At 49.7% G+C, this 16,156-nt stretch overlaps 1 protein-coding gene across 6 annotated transcripts in view; it reads left to right on the top strand.

Annotated features, from left to right (window-relative positions):
* LOC125425090 (protein EFR3 homolog A-like) overlaps positions 1 to 16,156 on the top strand; it is a 51,691-nt gene that overhangs the window by 7,351 nt on the left and 28,184 nt on the right. For all 6 annotated transcript variants that reach the window (XM_048482590.1, XM_048482591.1, XM_048482592.1 and 3 more), the window contains 3 exons: positions 2,440 to 2,492; positions 13,294 to 13,370; positions 15,700 to 15,827. In XM_048482590.1, the coding sequence (XP_048338547.1) occupies positions 2,483 to 2,492; positions 13,294 to 13,370; positions 15,700 to 15,827 (215 nt within the window). In that variant the 5' untranslated portion in view covers positions 2,440 to 2,482. The remainder of the gene's footprint in view (positions 1 to 2,439; positions 2,493 to 13,293; positions 13,371 to 15,699; positions 15,828 to 16,156) is intronic.

Genomic DNA, 16,156 nt, shown 5'->3' with positions numbered 1-16,156 from the left:
CTGACAGATGGCCATCCAGTCTCTCTTTAAAAACCTCCAAAGAACGGGACTCCACCACATTCTGATGCAGTGCGTTCCACTGTTGAACAGCCCTGACTGTCAAGAAGTTTCTCCTAATGTTTAGGTGGAATCTCCTTTCCTTCCCCTTGGACCCATTACTCCTGGTCCTAGTCTCTGAGGCAGCAGAAAACAAGCTTACTCCCTCACCAACATGAAATCCCTTTAAATATCTAAACATGGCTATCATGTCCCTTGCTTAACCTTCTCTTCACCAAACTAAACATCCCCAGCTCCCTCTCTCCTTGTAGGACATGGATTCCAGGTGAGGTCTAACCAATGCAGAATAGAGACAGTACAATTGCATCCCTCAATCTAGATACTATACTCCTGTTCATACAGCCCAGAATCGCATTGGCTTTCTTGGCCGCCACATGACACTGCTGACTCATGCACAGTTTATGGTCTATGAAGACTCCCGGATCGCTTTTGCATGTAGTGTTGTCAAACCAGGTGTCACCTATTCTGTATGACACAGAACAGCTGCTTGTCATGCAAGAGGTCCCAGATTCATTTCCAGCATCACCACTTAAAAAGGACCAGGCCATAGGTGATGTGAGACCCTTCTCTGCCTGGGACCCTGGAGAGCAGCTGCCAGTCTGAGTAGACAGTATTGACCTTGATGGATGGAAGGTGTGGCTCAGCATGAGGAGCAGCAGTGGCGTAGGAGGTTAAGAGCTCATATGTCTAATCTGGAGGAACCGGGTTTGATTCCCAGCTCTGCCGCCTGAGCTGTGGAGGCTTATCTGGGGAATTCAGATACAGGTCTAACACACACCAGCTGGGTGACCTTGGGCTAGTCACAGCTTCTCAGAGCTCTCTCAGCCCCACCTACCTCACAGGGTGTTTGTTGTGAGGGGGGAAGGGCAAGGAGATTGTCAGCCCCTTTGAGTCTCCTTGCAGGAGAGAAGGGGGGGATATAAATCCAAACTCTTCTTCTTCTTCTTAATGTGTGTGTTGCCTATCCAGTTTTCTGATAGATAATTAATTCCCCCCCCCCCCCCCGGTAGCAGGGTCTCTAGTTTGGACCACATACGCCCCTCTCCCCTGTTACCTTTCAGCTATCTTTTGAACTGAACTCTAAGGCCAAGTCTTGATGAGGTCACTGCGGCTCTGGTATTTGAGCGCAGATCTCCCTAAGAGTGTGCGCTTCCTCCTTTCTAATGGAAGGATGCTTAAGGGCATAGTGGTGTTTTCCATTCTGTGGAAGTCATGGCCACCACATCTAAAGGAGTGTTATGTAGGATTGCAGCTGGTGAGTGGTGGGAAGGCCTGTGACACTGCTTTGCTACAGCAGTCAAGACCTTGTAGGTCAGTGGTGGCGAACCTATGGCACGGGTGCCAGAGGTGGCACTCAGAGCCCTCTCTGTGGGCACGCACAAAGTCCCCGCACATACATCTAGGCTGGCCTGGGCCGTTGGGCTCGATTATTAGCATTAAACCTAAGACCTAGTTTTGGGGAAGCAGTGTAGGTAACCCTGTTAAGCACTGTTAAACCCCACTGATTTTCACAGGAAGAACTAAAGCGCGATCCTTTACCTGGGGGTAAGCTCAGTTGCTGGCAATGGGGCTTGCTTCTGAGTAAACCCTCCTAGGGTCGTGATTCACCCGTTGGAAGAGTTGCACAGTTGCTTCAAGGCAAAGTCACTGACTACCACCAAGCTTACTCCTGAGTAACGCACGCCTCGGAGCCAACCGTTTTTTCTAAACTTAAATCTCAGTATTCTGGTTAAATTGCCATGTTGGCACTTTGTGATAAATAAGTGGGTTTGGGGTTGCAGTTTGGGCACTCCGTCTCGAAAAGGTTCGCCATCACTGTTGTAGGTAGACCTTACATGTCCTGCTGCAATTCATTTCTTCTGGATGCTGTGCAGAGGCAGAGAGTTGGCGCTGCCGTGTGTTACACAAGACTCCTGAACAAGGGCAGCGTCTGGGCAGATTCCCTTGTAGTGTTGTCCTTCATGGGATTGTCCTTCCCCATCTTTAATTCTCTATAATTCCCGAAGCCTAAAGAAAGCCCAAAATATTCCGAGAGGCCTGTCTCATCCAGCACACTCTCTTTTTGAACTGTTACCGTCTGGCAGACGATACAGGTCTATCAAAACTAGGACAAAGAGGCTTAGAGACAGCTTCTACTCTAGAGCTGTGGCTATGCTAAACTCTGCGGCTTTGTGTTGATGTGTTTGGGGCTGTGTAGGGATGGGTGGAGGAAGGGGAAAGTGAGGATGGGGTATGAGTCTGAAATTGTGTGCATCGAGGAATGCTGCTGTGAATTTCGTTGTGAGTGCACAATGACAATAAAAATGCTTATCTTTACTAAGCATGCAGTGGGAGCTGAACCTGAGGCTAAATTTCAAGACACTTCTTTCTTTTTTCTTGCAGTTCATCTCCTGGTTGAACATAGAAGCCAAACTCCGAACTGAAGATGCCTGCTCGTAAGTATGGCAACGCTGCAATTGCTGTGTAGTCTACTGTGTTTAATTTATTATTACGTGTTGTTAAAAAGTCTTACACGACACAGGCGGTGCATAAAAACTCTTTGTTCACGTGTGACGTGCTACTTTTTATTTCAAAATATATTGATGTAGCTTGATGTCAGTAACTGCTGCGAAGTCTTCCGGCAGTGGCGAAATTGTTAGCTGGTGATAGACTTGAGCTTTTGAAACATGACCGTCTTTGCCAGATGACATTGGGAGTTATTTAAAAAGCATAGCAAATGGTGCCCACCATTAATAATATGGCTAATCTTCTGAATTAAAAAAAAAACCTCAGTGAGAGAGGCCAGGGCACACAAAGAAAACTTGATGAACAAAAATGAGAGTATTGTCGAAGGCTTTCGTGGCCAGAATCACTGGGATGCTGTGTGGTTTCCGGGCTGCATGGCCGTGTTCCAGTAGCATTTTCTCCTGACATCAGAGGTTGAAGATGCCAGCCTCAGATGCAGGAGAAAATGCTACTGGAACACAGCCATAAAGCCCAGAAACCCTACAACACCCCAAAAATGAGAGTCTGCATAATTTGTGCTGCCGTTTAGAGCTCTGTGCAGTAATTAAAACTACTTCAGAAACGGCCAACAGTGGAGGTTTTTACTGGCTGAAGAAGTTCTGCAAAAGTAACCAAGGCCAGTGGGTTAACTCCTCAAGCCCTCTCCCCCGTCCCTCTGGTATGGCCTGGAGATAAGAACATAAGAACATAAGAACAAGCCAGCTGGATCAGACCAGAGTCCATCTAGTCCAAATCTCTGCTACTCGCAGTGGCCCACCAGGTGCCTTTGGGAGCTCACATGCAGGAGGTGAAAGCAATGGCATTCTGCTGCTGCTGCTGCTCCTGAGCACCTGGACTGTTAAGGCATTTGCAATCTCAGATCAAAGAGGATCAAGATTGGTAGCCAGAGATCGACTTCTCCATAAATCTGTCCAAGCCCCTTTTAAAGCTATCCAGGTTAGTGGCCATCACCCCCTCCTGTGGCAGCATATTCCAAACACCAATCAGATGTTGCGTGAAGAAGTGTTTCCTTTGATTAGTCCTAATTCTTCCCCCCAGCATTTTCAATGAATGCCCCCTGGTTCTAGTATTGTGAGAAAGAGAGAAAAATTTCTCTCTGTCAACATTGTCTACCCCATGCATAATTTTATAGACTTCAATCATATCCCCCCTCAGACGTATCCTCTCCAAACTAAAATGTCTCTCTCAACACCTGGCATCTCAGATCCTTAAACTAGAAATGCTGATGACAGAACCTGGGACCTTCTGCATACAAACCAGGTGTCCTCATACTGAGCCGGAACCTCTGCCATGGTTGACTGACAAATTCTCCTGCACATAGGGCAGTGGTGGTGAACCTTTGGCACTCCAGGCGTTATGGACTACAATTCCCATCAGCCCCTGCCAGTATGGCCAATTGGCCATGCTGGCAGGGGCTGATGGGAATTGTAGTCCATAACATCTGGAGTGCCAAAGGTTCACCACCACGGACATAGGGGCTGTTCAAGACTGCAGGGATTCCTCTATGTTGTCATGACTGTGGCCTGGAATATAGGGGAATAGTTGTGAGGAATTACGGAGGATGTTTGCATCCACCATAAACAGAGGTGGTCTAATCTTTTAGCTAAACATGCCAAAAAGGGAGTTTAGAGACCCAGAATAGAATAGGTCTTGTAGAGGGGTGAAAAGCAAAGAAGTAACACCATAAAGTAGCCTTTTGTAGAATAGGAAGGGTGCAACCCCTATCAGTATTATGTGTTGGGGCCCAGGAACAGGAGCATCTGAGAGCAGGAAGAATTTCCAACTTTACAGAGATAAAGATGTAGTTCCAAGATGGGTGGTATCGGTGGAGGGCCAACAGATATTCCATATGTGTGAGAAACTTGTAAGTACTATTTTTAAATAGATTTTGTTAAGGTAAAAAAAACAACAGCAAAACGAACTAACAGTTTTTATGTACTTTAAGAAGTTATTCAAGCAAGGGAAACTTGTCTGATGATCGTCCGGGGTGGGTGCCCTTTTCAAGTGGGCCCATTTTTTGAATGCCTGTAATTAAGGGGAGCTGAACTGATTGGAATGGGGCTTTTTGCTGCTGACCTGCTTAACTCTGAAGAGGATATTTTTATGGTCTTAATTGCTCTCTTTTAATTATCCTTACAGCTGTAATAGATGGCATAATTTTCAGTTGAGCTAGTCATTGTTAAATATGCATAATAATTCAGCTTTTGAAAATGATTAAAATTGAAGCAGAGATTCCCCAACGGTATTCACGGAACTGCTGTACCCATAGCAAACCTAAATTGTGGCTGAGGTGTACCTCAATGCCAAGAGTTAAATGATCTGATATAGGGAAGCTCTCTAGAGGTCTAGGGCACAGATGTCAAACTTGCGGCCCTCCAGATGTTATGGACTACAGTTCCCATCATACCCTGCCAGAATGATGCTGGCAGGGGATGATGGAAACTGTAGTCCATAACATCTGGAGGGCCGCGAGTTTGACACCTATGGTCTAGGGCAGGGGTGGGCAATTATTTTTTCTATGGGGCCGCATAAGAAACAGAAAATATTGTGGAGGGCCGGGCCAAAAGGCAGGGGGGCGAGGCGCTTTTGAAAGCCCCGCAGAAGCCGGCAGCCAAGGCAACCGGCTTCTGCGGGGCTTTCAAAGACGCCTCGCTCCCCGGCAAGGCAGGGGGGCCAGTCAGGGCCATCGGGCGGGCCGGATGTGGCCCCTGGGCAGTATAATGCCCAGGTCTGGTCTAGGGCCTCTCGTCACACCTGGCCAGAGTCATGCAAAACAGTTTGTTTCAAGGGGGCTTGTGCCATGGATCAACCCCAAGGGGTCATCGGCCTGATTCCTCCTCTGTTGCCCTAAAAGACACCTCAGTCCATTGCTTGAGGTGGCTTTTACAGCCTATCTTAGGAGGGGCCAACCTATGGTGCTCCAGAAGTTCGTGGACTACGATTCCCATCAGACCCTGCTGGCCATGCTGACAGGGGCTGATGGGAATTGTAGTCCATGAACATCTGGAGCACCATGGGTTGGCCACTTCTGACTTATCTCATGACAGGGCCCGCTTGGGGGGGTGTGTGTGAACGTTTTTCAATGTCCCCAGTTCTGTTGTAACAACCGAAGCATGCCTGAGAAACAGTGATGTTGATTTTCCGGGAAGTTTGGTTCAGAGAATTTTCCATAATAAATACACAGTATAAATATTCAGATCATATTAGCAAAATTTAAATAATGTTATCAAAAGAACACAACACACACCATGGGCAAGCTGGGACCAGGGACCGGCGTTCGAGTTTGCTCATCTTTCCTATGGCAGGTGTAGCCTGTGAATACACGCAGCTGCCTTACGCTGAGTCCGACCATTCGTCCATCAAAGTCAGTGTTGTCTGCTCTGACTCGCAGCCACTGTTCTGGGTCACGGGCAGGAAAGGGCCTTTCGCATCACCTGCTACAATGTCCTTTTTAATTGGAGATGCCAGAGATTGAACGGGGGACTTTCTGTAGGCCAAATGGATGGTCTCCTTCGTGACCCCACCCCCTGCCTCTCCATTCATCTTGCATGAGAACCGTGACAACTAAATATACAGACTGTGTTTTCATATATGGGATGGAAAATTCTCCATGGAAAACGCTTGCATTGGAAAATGTTCCAGCCCTCATCACTGCGGAGAAGTGTATCCCTTTCGGTTGCCTAAAGAAGAGCGGGCTGCCGCGGAGAGCTGCCGCGGTCTAAACTGAGCTACGTTTTGAGGGAATGTTTGTCATTATGCTGTAACGAGTTAGCAAAAGCAAGGGGATATTTTGCATTCCCTTTTCAGAAATTTGGGAAACGTTTGTCCTTAAGCTAATGTCATTGTGGTTATATTTTAACAGAGGATAATATTTTGAGGGGTTTTCAAACTCTTATTTAGCTATCTATAATAAGCTAAACTAAAAGCATCCAGGTGGACTGTTCTTTCAGCTGATGTGGTTTCTAGCGTGGTGAATCTCCTGGCATCACAGAAAGGGTAAATGTCACAGGTGTCAGGTGGAGCAACCTGGCCGCTCCACCTGTCTTCTTTCCAGTACTTGGCATCGTTCCTGGAATCGGATACGCTTTCCTTTAGACACTGTGCTGGGTTCTTTTGTGTCGGTGCAGAGCTAGTTAGATAAGTGCTGGTGTCGTTTGCTGGTGCTTGAAATAGGCATCGGTAAACTAGTGCTGGAAAAGAGGAAGGAAGGAAGTTTCTCAGGAGAAGCCCCCAAGGACCGAGATGAAGGAATACGTTCCGGTTCCAGCTGCTGACCTAGACAACTCCTACGACTACAATCCTGCGTGGGAACCAGGTCCCTGTATTGGTTTGGGTAGGTGGCATCTTCAGAGCCCCCCCTCCCCCCTGGATCTTTCCCTGTTAATAGCTTCAGTTCATTCAGTGCAATAGCTTGAAAACCTGTTGGGTTACTCCTTATTTCAGAAGAGTTACTGTGAAGATCTGTTGGGATTTCCTCTTCCTGCGGTTGTTGAGCTGTTGATTTCGGTGCAAGCGTTCTGCTGATTTCCTAAAAGGCTGCTCCTTGGTTCCTTTCCCTCCAGGAGCACCTGTGTGCAGAGGTGGGATCCAACCAGTGCTCACCACTTCTCTAGAAGTGGTTACTAATTTTTTCTGAGTGCCGAGAAGGGGTTACTAAAGCAACCTCCCTGCCCAATAGGGACTGGAGGTGCTTGTGTGCGGCGGCTCTACTGTTTGAATCCCACCACCATCGGAACCAGTTATTAAAAATTTTGGATCCCACCACTGCCTGTATGCTTGCTGTGTGCTGTCAGGTGCTGCCACATACATTGTTAGTCTGTGTGTCTCTGTCTGATTTGGAACTTGGTGCGTCTTTAGCTGCTGGAATTTCAAGGACTTTTTTGTTTTGATGCAGAGCCTAATTATTCAACTAATTTATGCTCTGCTGAAGTTCTGGTGATTTGAAAGTTTGGAAGCAGGCTTTGTGTAGATCATTGTGTGCAAAGAAGAGAGAGAGGCGCCATAAGTGGAAAAAGCAACACTCCTGGAATTCTCTAGGAGAGATCGCTGGACAGCCAGGAAAGAAACTTGTGCCTGTGATTTTTTTGGGGTGGGGGTGGGGGTTGTAGATGCGCTCAATGAATTCTGAGTCATCCATTGATGAAACGTTTTTAGTCTTTGATTCATTGCAGGGGTTAGTTTCTGCACCCATGGCCAAATGCATTCCCTTCCTGAAAATTAAGCAGTAATTCATAGAGAATCTGTGTCAAGAACTGGATGTTTATAGGGTCTTGAAATGCTAATGTCTTTGAGCCATGCCTCCCTAATTTTACTGTTCTCATGAAAATTCATCCATGTTCAAGTTGGAAGGTTCCCCGTTCATTCTGGTGAGGACCTCAGTTTGGATGAGCTGTCCAAATATTTATCCAGACTTTGGTTTATAGAGAAGGAGTAACTCACTTTTCCCCCCTGCTGTTGAACGGGGTATGCCTGGCATTTAAGAACATAAGAACATAAGAACAAGCCAGCTGGATCAGACCAGAGTCCATCTAGTCCAGCTCTCTGCTACTCGCAGTGGCCCACCTGGTGCCTTTGGGAGCTCACGTGCAGGATGTGAAAGCAATGGCCTTTTGCTGCTGCTGCTGCTGCTCCCGAGCACCTGGTCTGCTGAGGCATTTGCAACCTCAGATCAAAGAGGATCAAGATTGGTATCCATAAATCGACTTCTCCTCCATAAATCTGTCCAAGCCCCTTTTAAAGCTATCCAGGTGAGTGGCCATCACCACCTCCTGTGGCAGCATATTCCAAACACCAATCACACGTTGCATGAAGAAGTGTTTCCTTTTATAAGTCCTAATTCTTCCCCCCAGCATTTTCAATGAATGCCCCCTGGTTCTAGTATTGTGAGAAAGAGAGAAAAATGTCTCTCTGTCAACATTTTCTACCCCATGCATAATTTTATAGACTTCAATCATATCCCCCCTCAGACGTCTCCTCTCCAAACTAAAGAGTCCCAAACGCTGCAGCCTCTCCTCATAGGGAAGGTGCTCCAGTCCCTCAATCATCCTCGTTGCCCTTCTCTGCACTTTTTCTATCTCTTCGATATCCTTTTTGAGATGCGGCGACCAGAACTGAACACAGGACTCCAAGTGCAGTCGCACCACGGCTTTATATAAGGGCATGACAATCTTTGCAATTTTATTCTCAATTCCTCTCCTAATGATCCCCAGCATAGAGTTTGCCTTTTTCACATCTGCCATGCATTGAGTTGACATTCCCATGGAACTATCAAGTAAGACGCCCAAATCCCTTTCCTGGTCTGTGACTGATAGCACTGACCCCTGTAGTGTGTACGTGAAGTTTGGATTTTTTGCCCCTATGTGCATCACTTTACATTTTGCTACATTGAACTGCATTTGCCATTTCTTAGCCCATTTCAAGCAGGCTTCCAGGATTTTCAACGTGAATCTCACATTTGGTATATCGCACGTAGAACTGGGGCTGGGAATCCCGGTTTTGGGGCTGGGAATCCCAGTGGTAATGGGGCGGGGTAAATACAGCGGTAGGCGGTGGCCGGATTATAGAAGGCGGACGAGATATGGGAATGCTCGCTCGCCTTCTGACCTCCGACCTATCTCGAAGAACGAGGATGGCAGGGTTCAGGAACACTCCGCTTCGTCCCTGGTGTTGATAAATGCCAGGTCCATTAATAATAAAACCACTATACTCCGAGATTTTCTCGGAGCCCAGCAGATGGACCTGGCCTGTGTCACCGAGACCTGGGTGCGTGAAGGTGAGACCGTCGCCTTGGGCGAGGTCGCGCCCCCAGGTTTCGCGTGCCTCCACCGGTCACAAACCCGGGGCCGGGGGGGGTGGGGTGGCATTGTTCATCCGTGATTCTATCCCCTTCAGGGCTGCCCCAGTCCCGGAGATCTCTGGTATGGAATGTGTCGGTTTTGAGTGGTTGGCCTTGGAGAGGTTGGCTGTTCTCCTGGTGTACCGGTCGCCTAGCGCACCGAGAGACAGCCTGCCGCGGCTGCTGGAGGTGGTGGCAGACTGGGCATTGCGGTACCCTAGACTTATTGTCTTGGGCGACTTCAATGTCCATGTCGACACCGCCTCGTGTGTAGCGGCTGCGGACCTAGTGTCATCCATGGCGACGCTGGGCCTCTCCTTAATAAATTCTGGCCCCACCCATGAAGCCGGTCACAGACTAGATTTGGTCTTCAGGCTAGGGATCGATATGGTCGTATCCTCTGTCGATAGAGTGCCATGGTCCGACCATTATGCCCTGAGGGTTCGGGTGGACTTGCCACAACACTCCCGTCTAGGCGACGGGCTAATTTACGCCCGCCCGCGGAGACTTATGGATCCACTTGGTTTCCTGAACGCTCTGCGGGACCCTGCCCCTGCCGGCACACTTGATGAGCAGGTGGACGACTGGTATTCCCGGCTTTCCGATGCCATCAAGGTTGTTGCCCCCCGGAGCCCTCTGCGTCCCCGTGCTCGGCGGGCTCCATGGTATACGGAGGAGCTCCGCCATATGAAACAGGCTCTCAGACGGCTTGAGCGAGTGTGGAGGAAATCTCGTGACGGAGCTGCGCGAACATCTTATAGGACGCTTATGAAAGCCTATGAGATGGCGACGAAGGAGGCGAAGAGAACTTTCTTCTCCTCCTCTCTCGCATTTGCTAGCTCACGCCCAGCACAATTGTTCCGTATAATTCGGTCTCTGACCTCCTTATCGGAAGGTTCTGTAAATCATCAATTAGCTATTAGCTGTGAGGCATTTATGAGCTTTTTTGCAGACAAAATCTCGTCACTCCGCCAGGATCTTCCCTCCACTTTGACTACAATGAGTGAACTGGAGGCTCCCTTGCCGTCTTCAGGCCCTTGTTTGGCCCAGTTCTCCCTGCTCTCCGAGGCCGCTGTCGACAGGGCCCTGGCTGCTGTTAGACCTACTACCTGCCCTCTGGATCCGTGCCCCTCCTGGCTTATTAAAACCTGCCGGGCGGAGTTACGACCCCATCTGTTGAATATCATCAATAGCTCCCTTGAGCAAGGAGTTTTTCCGGATGGGTTGAAGGAGGCAGTGGTCCGCCCACTCTTGAAAAGACCATCGTTAGATCCAGGGGATCTGGCCAATTACCGCCCCGTCTCGAATCTTTCGTTTCTGGGGAAGGTAATTGAGAGAGTGGTGTTGGAGCAGCTTCAGGGCTTCCTGGATGACGCATCGGCCTTTGACCCCTTCCAGTCCGGCTTCCGTGCTGGGCACGGGACGGAGACGGTTCTCGTCGCCGTCACAGATACGCTCCGTGTGCAGCTTGACCAAGGCGGATCGGCGCTGCTGGTTTTGTTAGATCTTACCGCAGCGTTTGATATGGTCGATCACGACCTTTTGACCCACCGCCTGGCCGTTTCCGGGATACGGGGCACTGTCCTTCAATGGATTGCCTCGTTTCTCTGGGACCGTTGCCAGCAAGTGTGGTGTGGGGATCAAGCCTCCCGGAGGTGCCCACTTCAATGCGGGGTGCCTCAGGGAGCGCTGCTGTCCCCACTATTATTTAACATCTATATGCGACCACTTGCTCAGCTGGTACGGAGCTTTGGGCTGATTTGTCACTAGTACGCTGATGACACTCAGCTCATTCTGTTGATGGAGGGGGGAGCTGTCACGGCCCCTGCAGCTCTACAGCATTGTTTGGAGGCGGTTGCTGGTTGGTTACAGCAGAGCAGGCTGAAACTGAATCCATCGAAGATGGAGATCCTTTGGCTTGGCCGCAGGGGGGAGGCGGGGGTTTTCCAGCCGCCGGAGTGGGAGGGGACCATTTTGGCGCCGGCCCCCTCTGTCCGCAGTCTGGGGGTCCACCTGGATTCGTCTCTTTCAATGGAGACCCAGGTGGCCCTTGTAACCCGGACTGCGTTTTTCCATCTCCGGCAGGCCCGGCGGCTGGCCCCCTTCCTCTCTCAGGCAGACCTGGCCACTGTGATACATGCAACGGTCACCTCCAGGCTTGACTATTGTAACTCGCTCTACGCGGGCCTTCCCTTGCGCCTGATTCGGAAACTGAACCTGGTCCAACATGCAGCGGCGCGTTTGCTCACAGGGGGCGCCTTCTGTGATCATATTCAACCTGTGTTGCGCCAGCTGCATTGGCTCCCAGTGGAATTCCGAATCATCTTCAAGGTGTGGGTTTTAACCTTTAAGACCTTACGCGGCCTAGGACCCTCGTACCTGAGAGACCGCTTTACCCCATATGCCCCTACTCGGCCTCTGCGATCAGCAGAGGCCAATTTGCTGGTGGTTCCTGGCCCCTCGATGATGCGGCTGGCCTCCACACGGGCCAGGACCTTTACGGCCCTGGCCCCAGCCTGGTGGAACACTCTTCCTCCAGCTGTCCGGGCCCTGCGGGACCTTGGTGAATTCCGCAGGGCCTGTAAGACCGAGTTGTTCCGCCGGGCCTTTGGAGTGTCCAGTCGCTGAGAGGCGCCCCCTTCCCCTCCCCCTCTCCTTCCTCCCCTGCTGCCTTTTTGCACATACCATCTGATGCACTTTACCACCTTATTATCCTCCCAGAGAGGAACCTGGCCCCCTCCTTATTTTTACTGGGGTGATCTTAATTGAATTGGATTAGGGCACCTGTTGTGACATTAACCGCTGTTTTAAGTAGTTTTAATGGATTTTAGTATCTTATTATTGTTATCGATTTAATTAATTGTATTTATGAATGTTGTATACCGCCCAGAGCCCCCAGGGGATAGGGCGGTCTATAAATCGAAACAATAAATAAATAAACTCTGTTCCCAAGTTTGTCTTCCTGTAGGCCGGCCTCAGATACCTGCAGGTATCTGTATGGCGGCTTGATTCTCTGTGCTGATGGACATCACCATTGCATGGATGCATTCTGAAGTGGGTGGGTGGGTGGGAGGAGTAAGGTACTAAATGTGGAAGTGTTTGCCCGGGTACCTGTGGGTTTAAGGCTGCATCATGTTCTCCAACGCAAGCAATAGGAGCTTGCTTGTGAGATGTGCCTGTGTATTGTGATCTGAAACCGGCTTCAGTGTTCTCTTCCACTGAGGAGTGTGCATGTTGTGGTAGGCAACTAGGGCCAGGAAGGGTTCTCTACTGTGACAGATGATCTCATGAATCCGGATACTGCCTCTTTTCCTTCAAAAAAAGAAGGAGAAAGAAACACTGATGACATAAACTTGCCATGTATGTAAGACAGATAGACGGACAGGCAGTACCAGAGGTGGGATCCAGCAGGTTCTCACAGGTTCCCGAGCGTAGGTTACCAATGATTTGTGTGTGCCGAGAGGGGGCTACTAATGGGTGATTTTGCCACGTGGTTTTTGCCTTAGTGACGCCCCTCCTCTCAGCAGTAGCACGCAGAACTTGAAGCAATCTAGCAGGAGGTGCACCGGCGTGCGTGGCAGCCTGCGCCTGCGTGCATTCGTTTCCCGCCCAAGGACTGGTGCAGCGGCTGCGTCCTTGCCACAGCCCTGCCCAGCAATGCCCCGCCCCTGTCGTGCCCCACCCAGCCCCATTGGCGCTATTCCACAGTTTGAATCCCACCACCATGGGAACCTGTTACTAAAACTTTTGGATCCCACCACTGGGCAGTACTGCACTTAATGCTTGCGCATTTGCCGTTTTGCAAAAGGTGTTGTTGTTGTTTTAAACGGAGTTTCCCCTTTGCAGCGAAGCCTACTCCCCCAAGAGTTGGGTTCTCATCGCATCTATTTTTGCAGGAGTCTGCTGCTGCTGTGCTGCCTTGCGGCCTCGTTACAAGCGCCTGGTGGATAACATATTCCCCGAAGATCCCAAAGTAAGCACCTGTGGATGCGTCTGCACCAGCCTGGAAACCTTGTCATGGTGGAACTTTTTTGTCTGATCGCATTTTTAGTCTTTCCTCCAAGGGATTCAGTGGAGCTTCTTCTTGTTATTTAAAAACAAGGGAGATAAAAAAAGGAATAGATAAGAAGAGAAAGACTAGTGAGAAGGGAAAAGAGGAGGAGGAGGAGGAGGAGGAGGAGGTGCTGCTGCTGCTGCTGTTGTTGTTTTTGAGACCTCAAGAGCTTGCTCACATTGCTGATTCTAGATTTTTTCAGAACTGGTGGGTTGAATCCAGACCTCTGCAGCCCACCAGTCCAATGTTAAGGTCCTCAGTATCTGGGGAGGAGAGAGCTAAGGAAAGCTTGCTCTGCAGCCGGCAAGATAGCCCCTATCAGCAGCCTGTAGTGTGGGAGCACTCGTGGGCTCAACCAGCGGTCTGCATTCAGTGGAGCTTCTGAGGTGCTTTGCTCCCGTATTTTACCCTGGCAAATACATGGGGAAGCAGGGCGTGGCCGGCCTCGGGTCATTCGGTGCACGTCATTGCTTACCCTGGGCTTGAACCTGGGCATGACTGGAGTGGTCGGAACTCTAACCACTACAACACTTGGCTCAATGCCCCACCTAGTGCATCGTAGCCTCACAGAGTTGGAAGGGGCCTCAGATAGACTATCTAATCCAGGGTTCTGCAACCTGCAGCTCTCCAGATGTTCGTGCACTGAAATTCCCATCAGCCCCTGCCAGCATGGCCAATTGGCAGGGGCTGATGGGAACTGTAGTCCACGAACATCTGGAGAGCCTCAGGTTGCAGACCCCTGATCTAATCCAACCTTCTGCTCAATGCAGGGTAAGCCTAGAGCAGGGGTAGGGAACCTGCGGCTCTCCAGATGTTCAGGAACTACAATTCCCATCAGCCTCTGTCAGCATGGCCAATTGGCCATGCTGGTAGGGGCTGATAGAGTAATCTGAACATCTGAAAACATGATTTCAACCTAGAAACAAGGGTCTTCAAACTATGGCCCTCCAGATGTTCATGGACTACAATTCCCATCAGCCCCTGCCAGCATGGCCAAGTGGTAGGGCTCATGGGAATTGTAGTCTATGAACATCTGGAGGGCCATAGTTTGAAGACCCCTGACCTAGAGCAAGGGTGTCGAACATGTGGCCGTGGGGACAGATCCAGCCCTTGAAGAGGGCTTGTCAGGCCCACGAGCCAGCTGGAGCAACCCCTCCTTGCTCCAAATCTGGCCACGCTTGCCGGATCAGAAGCAAGACGGGGGTGGGTTGCCTCAGCTGGCTCGTGCGCCTGACAAGCCCTCTCAAGCCAAGGTAGCACCCCCTTCCTCTGCCAGTCCGGGCTGGGGACTCACCTCCCAAGCCAGGCCCGGCCAAGTCACATTTGTATCATACCTGGCCCTCATAAGAAATGAGTTGGACAACCCTGGCCTAGAGCGTCCCTGACCAGTCTTTGCCCAGCCACCGCTTGAAGACTGCCAGTGCTGGTGGCTGCTGACGAACAGGTGTCACGTCTTTCTCTGTCCCTTGTCCCCTGGATGCCAGGAAGTGACAGAGGCACAACTACCGTGTTTCCCCGAAAATAAGACAGTGTCTTATATTAATTTTTGCTCCCAAAGATGCGCTATGTCTTATTTTCAGGGGACGTCTTATTTTTCTGTGTTCTGTTCGTTGGGCACGCTTCCAAACAAAAACTTTGCTAAGTCTTACTTTTGGGGGATGCCTTATATTTCGCACTTCAGCAAAACCTCTACTACGTCTTATTTTCAGGGGATGTCCTATATTCAGGGAAACAGGATATTGAGTTTCAGCCAGCAGTGCACAGTTAATTTCAATTTTTGTGTATGTAAAACTTTACATTTCCTTCAGCTGGATCCAAATATTGTTGGATACGGAGCCACTGCAGTCATTTTCTAAGCAGGAATGTCAAGAAAACGGATTGCAACAGCATCCCGTCCAGTGACCTGGGCATTGCTCGTTCTTTGTGCTGTGGCTAGGACAGTAATCAATCACGCTCAGTCAGGCTCATTCCGCACATGCAGAATAATGCACTTTCAAACCGCTTTCAGTGCTCTTTGAAGCTGTGCGGAATGGCACAATCCACTTGGAAACAGTTGTGAAAGTGGTTTGAAAACGCATTATTTTGTGTGTGCGGAAGGGGCCTCAGTGTCTTAAAATAAAAGGCCGAGCCCCACGCAGTCTGCTTCCCCTCAAGACCCTTGGATGTGGAGGCAGATTCTGACAGAGACGGGGTCCTGATTTCTGCAGTGGGATGTAAACGTTGTTTTCTGGGATTCTCGTCTGCTTAGGACGGCCTCGTCAAAGCAGATATGGAGAAGCTGACCTTCTATGCCGTCTCTGCCCCTGAGAAGCTGGATCGAATTGGGGCTTATTTAGCCGAGAAGCTGAGCAGGGACGTCATCAGGCACCGCTATGGGTAAGGACACGCTGTTCTTGTGCCCGCTTCCACATTTGTTCCTCATGAACTAGGACAAAGAGGCTTAGAGACAGCTTCTACTATAGAGCTGTGGCTATGCTAAACTCCTCTGCTTCATATTGATGTATTTGGGGCTGTGTAGGGATGGGTGGAGGAAGGAGAAAGTGAGGATGATGTATGAGTCTGAAATTGTGTTCATCGAGGAATGCTGCTGTAAATTTCATTGTGCGTGCACAATGACAATAAAATGCTTATGCTTATGTTTATGCTTATGCTTTAGCCTTGCAGAACTGGAGGCATCCGTTCTGGCTTGGGGATTGAGGAAAAGT

The sequence above is a fragment of the Sphaerodactylus townsendi genome, unplaced genomic scaffold (assembly GCF_021028975.2).
Source record: "Sphaerodactylus townsendi isolate TG3544 unplaced genomic scaffold, MPM_Stown_v2.3 scaffold_19, whole genome shotgun sequence".
Lineage (NCBI taxonomy): Eukaryota > Metazoa > Chordata > Lepidosauria > Squamata > Sphaerodactylidae > Sphaerodactylus > Sphaerodactylus townsendi.
Note: the sequence above shows the minus strand (reverse complement) of the source record. Positions and strands in the feature narration are given on the sequence as shown.